Below are 7,490 nucleotides of genomic sequence, written 5' to 3'. Positions count from 1 at the left end.
AAAAGCTCTGTGCCGGGAATTCACCGTATTTAAAAATAAAGTGTCTTTCGGTCCATTCAGAATCGACTGGCGATAACTTTTGGACCACGACCCACCAGTTGGGAACCACTTATACAGACATTATAATAACAGGTAGACAAAAAAAAAAGATAATCCAACAATTAAAAATTCTTACTGAACTGCTTTTACTGGAAACAAATATCAACATCAACACTCTAAACTGCTCAGTTACAGTGTGCAGCCATTTGTCCAAACGTGGTCACCAAAACCTGAAAAGAAGGCTGTTCAGCTGTCCTCCAGTTCATCAGAATGATTTCAATCTTGTCCTGTCCTTCATTAACTGCTGAAAACAGATAACACCTTACAGACAGTCAAATATATGGCCCGTGGGCCAGAACCTGCCCGCCAAAGAGTCCAATCTGGCCCACTGAATAACTTCGCTCATCTAATATTGATGCATGTGTGAAGGCTAAGAGGTGCCAGGTTTCAGGAGCAAGTTAAACAGTGAGCATCCTACATCCTCACATTAAATGCTGCTGCAGAGGCTTTTCCACCCTGACCAGGATACCATTCTCTGAAAAAAAAACAATGAATACTTACTGTCATATTTTAGGATATTGAACATTGTGTAAGTTAAATTACTGTCAATCCACAGCTTCAATACAAACAAATCTGTCTCACACACAACATGGGTGGAACATTATGTGTAAGGCACTGCCAAAACTTTTGATTTGTAAATGGTTTGTAAGGCAGGGAAAAACAAACATGTTTCGTCACAGCTTCATCTTTAGCTTGGTGTGATGCTGCCATCATTACCACACAGGACTATTAATGTATGGAAAAATGTACATGTCATGAGAGTGTGTAGCAGACTGACTGGATGTGGAAAAACAGACACATTGAAGTTGAAATTATTTTTCTTCAGGCTGTTCATCATCTGTGTTATAAATGTATACACTATTTTAGAATATACGTCTTTACCCTAAAAGAGAGGGAAACATTTGGAGGGGTTATTTTTAGTTATTATGCAATGGTTTCACTGGTCTGGCCCACTTGAGATCCAGTTGGGCTGTATGTGGCCCATGAACCAAAATGAGTTTAAAGTTTGGCAGCATACAAACAGTGACCTTCAACCTTTACTTAATGCTCTTCCACATTTTATAAAAGCCACAGAATCCTTTAAACAAAGTCTGTTAAACCTAACGAGAGGCCAACAGAAGCAATCTTAAATTTGTTGCTCATTTATGCCGAGGCAGCGTGAACAAACCCGCAGCTGTGTTTATGAAGTTGTGTTTGTTTTACACAGCCCAGACAAGTTGTTAGAGCAGTTAAAGTATTCGACCCCTGTAGCCTCTGGGGGACGAGGAGACACACTTGCTTCGGGTAAACCACGCCTAGAAGAAAAGGCGCTGGGAGCAGCCTGAAGATCTTGATTGCCATGTTTCCACACAGCCCTGCCCAGGTGACGAGGCGCCCTGCTGGATCTGCTCTACTTCAGCCAGCGGTGTGACGTCTGGTCAGGAGGAAACTTCCTCTGGTTTTACACACTGTGTTTGCACTGTAAGGTTAATATCTGAGGCAGAGTCCAAATCTAGTGATGAATTTGACAAGCAAACATGCCGTGGAGGTTTTCCTGGAGGAGGTGACGGGTTTGTCGAGTCTGTGACAAACCAGAAATGAGGAAGCGTTTTGCATACAGCCCAGGTAACAAACATTTTCTGTCATTAACATAGCACCACAGACTCATACATCAAGTCCTCTGCTGTACCAGACAAACTCGTAGCACAGGGCTCTCTGTATGTTTAGCCTGAATTCCCCCCTCATGCAGTTTGTTGCAAGTAATTCAAGATGCTTTTTCAAATCTTGTTTGTTTTAGGAAAATCATATTCGTCTGTAGTGATGAAGATGTGATGTTTCTATGTGATGTGAAGGTGCTGCTCTTCACCACAGTCAGTATGACCGCCACATGGTAGAAGAGAGAGAGAAGCTAAACATCCTGCTGAGAGCAGTTTAATGTGTCTCCTGAATGACCTCAGAAACATCCAAAAAATGTTAGTGTTGTTAATCAGTGTTAAAGGGACAGTTCACCCCAGAATCAAAAACACATATTTTTCCTCTTACCTGTAGTGCTGTTTATCAGTCTAGATTATTTCAGTGTAAGCTGCAGAGTGCTGGAGATATCAGCCGTAGAGATGTCTGCCCTCTCTCTGATATAATGGAACTAGTTGGCGCTCGGCTTGTGGTGCTCAAAGCGCCAAAATATACATGTGAAAACTCAACACCAATGTGTCCTTCCAGAAATCATAGCCTGGTTACTCAAGATAATCCACAGACCTTGTTGTGAGCAATTTCATGTAGGAACTATTTTCTCTCTAATGAGCTACACCCACCAACCGTATCACTGCTCAGAAGGAAGCGTGCATTGACTCATGGACGAGAGCCTTGTGCTTGTCACAGTTCAAGGCGTTAACAGTCACTACATTTACATGGCATTAGAGAAAATCGATTTAGCCTGACTAAAACCGGACTTTTAACAAACATGCCAACATGTTAGCCCGACTGAAATCGTACTAAAATTCCTCAAAGTCGGACAAACACACCCAGATAAGGAGTATGTATACAGTCCATTGGATCCAAACTGGCTGAGGCTCTTGGCGCATGCTCCACAGTGTCCGCCCCAGGCTTTGACCCGGAAGTTGAATAGCATTAAATGTGTAACAGAACATGGTGAAATCTACATACAGAACCGTGCCTTTTTGGAATGAAGAAATGTACAGAGCTGTAAAGTTGTCCATCATGGTACCAGGTTGCTGCTAGCTAACTGTAGCTAACTCATTTGTCGATTGTTTGTTCTGTGACGTAATAGCTCAACCAGAAAAGGTCCAGTTCTTACAAGCTAAAGGGGGCATATTACCACCTATTGCAGCGGAGTCAGGCATACTTTTGTCAATAAGTTGATTCCCCTCCCGTGCTTGTGCACAGGAACAAGAGCAGTGGTTCAATTAAATGTCACAAATGTCACAAGCATGTCAGAGATATATTTAAGCGCTGAGCCACAGAGTGATTTACACACAAGCAGCAAGATTTTGAAATCAGTTCTCTGAGTGACAGGTGACCAGTGTTAAGATTGTAGAACTGGACCTGTGTGCAAAGTTTTGTGTATTTTCATGCATGGGAAGGCAGATGTCATGGTAGGAAGAACAAGAACAAGAGGGACCTGCAGCACAGCAGCTTTGTTGTGTCTCTGATGTTCCTCCTGGTGGCCTCCTGCTGTCATGATTTAAAGATTAAAGTTGTTAATCTTTAAATCATGACTCCTCTTGTGATGGCTGTGTTTCAACACTGGGGGGCAACAAACACTCTCAAATAAAGATATGCACCAAACATCACTCAATGACAAGTGGAGTTCTTTAAAATATTTCATGACAAAGGTAAGTGGGATTAAAACAAGCTTGTGTTACAGCTTTAAAACCCTAAAAGCTAATCTGACATGAGTGTTTAAGTTTCTGTAAGAGGTAGGGCTCCAAACATTAACTTTGTCTCACCTGAGCGAGTCTACACGACACCATGAATCTGAACATTATAACGTTAAATCTCAGAGTCCATGTTGTATCTCTTTTGGAATATGATTTTTATTAACAAACCTGTAAAAAATAAACAATATTGTAATTTAGAGAAACATATACCCCCACCAAAATTAGCAGATAAACAGAAAAAAATCATTACATGCATAATATATTTATGATTCAAAGAGACCTTCAAAGAGGTGTAATAAGAATACATGTTTAAGAACACAAATATTTTGCACTTAAATTGAAACACGACACAAATTGCCATTGATTTAAAGTGAACCCAGATGAAGTCACTGCACCTTTGAGCATTTATGAGTATTTTTTTTAAATGTTTGACTAACAACAGGCGTGACCAACTTACTGATGCTTTTGCGTTACAAGAAACATATCAGCACCTGAAAGTAAAATAAAAAACAAATATAAACGGATCAAAGGGAACTTGTTTGGAGGCTCTCTGAAGCTGCGTCACTTCTCATGTTAGAAACCCTGAATCAGAGGTAGTTCTCCAAATCTATAAAAATGTAGAGTGACAAAAAACAGAATGTATGTTATTAACAAAAAACAACAACAACAACCTGGCACTGCTTTAGAGACACAGTAGTCATGCGTATTATATTGGAACAAAACCATGAACAAAATATGAGTAGTGTATATGTATGTGTAGTTCACACATACATGATAAAAATTAGAAAGATACAAATTGTTTGGATTCCACTGTGTAAAATGACCATTTATGCAAGTAAATCAACCTGTTATGTCACAAATGCTAATAAAATGTATCTAAATCGCTTAAATAAGGTTTATGAAATTACTGTAAATAAATTCTATGTAGTTTAAATATGTTAATCAACATATCTGAAATACATAGAGATAACAAAGTTTACTGTTCAAAGTATTTAAAATACTCAATAAAGTAAATTTAGTAAATTGAGCTACAGTCAGTGTTGGGAAGGTTACTTTTGAAACATGATATGTTACAAATTACATGCTACCCTGATATAATGTCATTCATTCATTCATTCATTCATTCATTCATCTTCTAACTGCTTCATCCTCTTGAGGGTCGCGAGGGGGGCTGGAGCCTATCCCAGCTGACATCGGCAGGGTACACCCTGGACAGGTCGCCAGACTATCACAGGGCTGACACATAGAGACAGACAACCATTCACGCTCACATTCACACCTACGGACAATTTAGAGTTATCAATTAACCTAATCCCCAATCTGCATGTCTTTGGACTGTGGGAGGAAGCCGGAGTGCCCGGAGAGAACCCACGCTGACACGGGGAGAACATGCAAACTCCGCACAGAAGGGCTCCCACACCCGGGATCGAATCAGGAACCCTCTTGCTGTGAGGCGACAGTGCTAACCACCACACCACCTTGCCGCCCAATATAATGTCATAAGTAATGTTAATATCTAATTGCTTCATTAAAGCAATAACTTTTCTAATAAATATTTTAAATTTGGCAATAAAGCTGAAAAATGTCGGGAAACAGGCTGTGTCAAAATAAAGCATTCCTGCTCTTCTGGAAGATGCAAAGCAACAGAATGAATGTTATATTCTACATGCAAACTCTTTACCGAAAATAATATAGTCGCATGTAACCTTTCACCAACATTTCAATAAGTGAACGTAATTTAATTACATATTTTTTCACAGTAACTGATTACAGTTACATTTCTTTTGTTATTTAATTACTGTAACTAGTTACATGTAACCATTTAATCTCTGGCTAGTTAAACTAGTTAAACACTGGCTATAGTTACATACATTTACAGTCTATTCATCTCAGTTTTATTTGAATTAAAGGTCCAGTGTGTAGAATTTAGAGCCATCTGTTGGCAGAAATGGTATATAACATTTATAACTATGTTTACATCAGTTTATTATCACCTGAAAATAAGAATTGTTCTGTTTTCGTTTCCTTAGAATGAGACATTTATATCTAAATTCGGAGTAGGTGTAGCTGCCTTGACATCACCCACTGGTTTGTCGACTCCTGGTTTGAAGCCTCAAGTTTACACCGTCGCCATCTTTTTTTTTTGCAGCCAGAAGTGACCATATTTGAATGAGAGGGTGGAGCGTAGAAGCAGGCCGTCACTAAAGCTGCCCTGCCCTCAAATATACGTAACCTTGGGCATAGTGTTGTCACGATACCAAAATCTTTGTTTCGGTACCAATACCAATATGAATTTTTTTTCAAAGTACCGGTATTTTCCAAATGCAGTATAGCACCGTTTGGAATACTCTAGTACCATGCAACACTATTTGGGCCTTAATAAAATGCAAATGGATGAGTTACAGGGGATTGACTCTGTTTTGGAGCCAGCCTCAAGTGGCCATTAGAGGAACTGTAGTTTTTGGCACTTCCACATTGGCTTAATTTTTCAGCCTTGGAGGTTGCTGCTTGTCTCTTCCAAGGAGTCGGCCATGTTGTTTCTACAGTAACAAAACAGAAGCAGCGTTGTAGACTGTGGTTCTCTCTGCAACTATATGACGCTACATCCTGACGTGGACAGAGAATTCTCCTCACGATATTATTGAAAAATTCCATTCTGCCATTATTTAAATATCTTTGTCGTCTCCTATGGTCACTTGAATTACACTACACTGCCTCCACTGTCTTTGGTGGTACTGCTCCATTTCGTCGGTATCCACAAGCTTTCAGGAAACACACACAAATACAGACAAAATGAACGTCTCTGTACCTAATAGGGGTGGGAAGCGCCAGAGGACTTACGATACGATATTATCATGATACATAGGTCAAGATACGATATTATTGCGATATGCTGAGCATTGCAATACAATATATGCGATTGATTACGTTTTTGCTCAACTGCAAATTATGATCTTTGATTTAAATGCCGATGGCACATTTCTGATTTCTCTCTCTGGTGCCTCCATCTTTGTTTTCGATGAACAAGAGACCTCTGCTGACCTCACCAGGAAAAAAAAACCATCAGCACCATCTAGTGGACAGAAAAATCAATTGATTTTATTAATCTAGTAGCAAAATTTGTATCAAAATGTGTATTTGCAAAAATAATAATGTATAAGAGATCGATACCGTATCTGTGTATCGATACAATATCACCATGCAAAATATCGCGATACTACACTGTATTGATTTTTCCCCCCTCTCCTAGTATCTAATCTTTACCCTAAATGAGCTGTTCCTCTTACACACTGGACCTTCAATATTATTATATATCATATTATATCTAGTAGTGCTTTTTTGGTTTATGTTAGAATTACTTGACGTAATTGGATGGAATTTTTAATGTAATGAAAAATAGACTAAATAATTTATTTGAGTGTACATAATAAATTTTATTTCGCCTGATGAGAGAAAAAAATCAGCTTTGAAGCGGATTAACTGTTGTTTTATTTTGAAAGATCAGTTTCTAATGCACTTTTGGTTTTTTATCACTCTTGAACGATACAGTATGTTTGTAATCAACCTGGATTGCCTCGCCCCTCCCTCCTCTTCCTCCTCCCTCCTCTTCCTCCTCTCTCGTCGCATCCTGTGCTCCATCCCTCCTCCTCCTCCTCCGGCTCTTGTTTTCTTTTTTTCATGGTGACAGTGTGGTGTGTTCAGGAGAGACATGCTCTGTCTGTGAGCTTTTATTTTTTTATATCATTATTTTTGGGGACTCTCAAGGTCGAGCCGAGCATCATGACTTTAAAATGACCACAATGCCACAAGCCCCGGTGTTATAACACGACTCGTCTCCGCCCGGCACCTCCACCACCTCCACCTCCACCACTACCGCTGCACTTCACCCAGTCCTCTCCAGGGAAAACTACCACCACCTGCCGACGCCTCTCGCAACATATGACCGTCTCAAAGGTGAGTTTACTTCAGTGTGAAGTCCTGCAGCATGTTGGTGCTCGTCATGCTGCAGGCGTG

At 39.9% G+C, this 7,490-nt stretch overlaps 1 protein-coding gene across 3 annotated transcripts in view; it reads left to right on the top strand.

Annotated features, from left to right (window-relative positions):
* Window positions 1-1,465: 1,465 nt before the first annotated feature.
* coro2aa (coronin 2Aa) overlaps window positions 1,466-7,490 on the top strand; it is a 72,014-nt gene continuing 65,989 nt past the window's right edge. The window contains exons 1-2 of one of the 3 annotated variants that reach the window (XM_050043868.1): window positions 1,466-1,704; window positions 7,242-7,430. In XM_050043868.1, coding sequence (XP_049899825.1) covers window positions 7,416-7,430 — 15 coding nt within the window. In that variant the 5' untranslated portion in view covers window positions 1,466-1,704; window positions 7,242-7,415. Of the gene's footprint in view, window positions 1,705-7,148; window positions 7,431-7,490 lie in introns of those variants that run through there. The other 2 variants (XM_050043870.1, XM_050043867.1) reach the window with 2 other exon arrangements.

This window comes from Epinephelus moara, chromosome 5 (genome assembly GCF_006386435.1).
Source record: "Epinephelus moara isolate mb chromosome 5, YSFRI_EMoa_1.0, whole genome shotgun sequence".
Classification (NCBI taxonomy): domain Eukaryota; kingdom Metazoa; phylum Chordata; class Actinopteri; order Perciformes; family Serranidae; genus Epinephelus; species Epinephelus moara.
The sequence above is the reverse complement of the archived record's forward strand: the minus strand, read 5'-3'. Positions and strand labels throughout refer to the sequence as shown.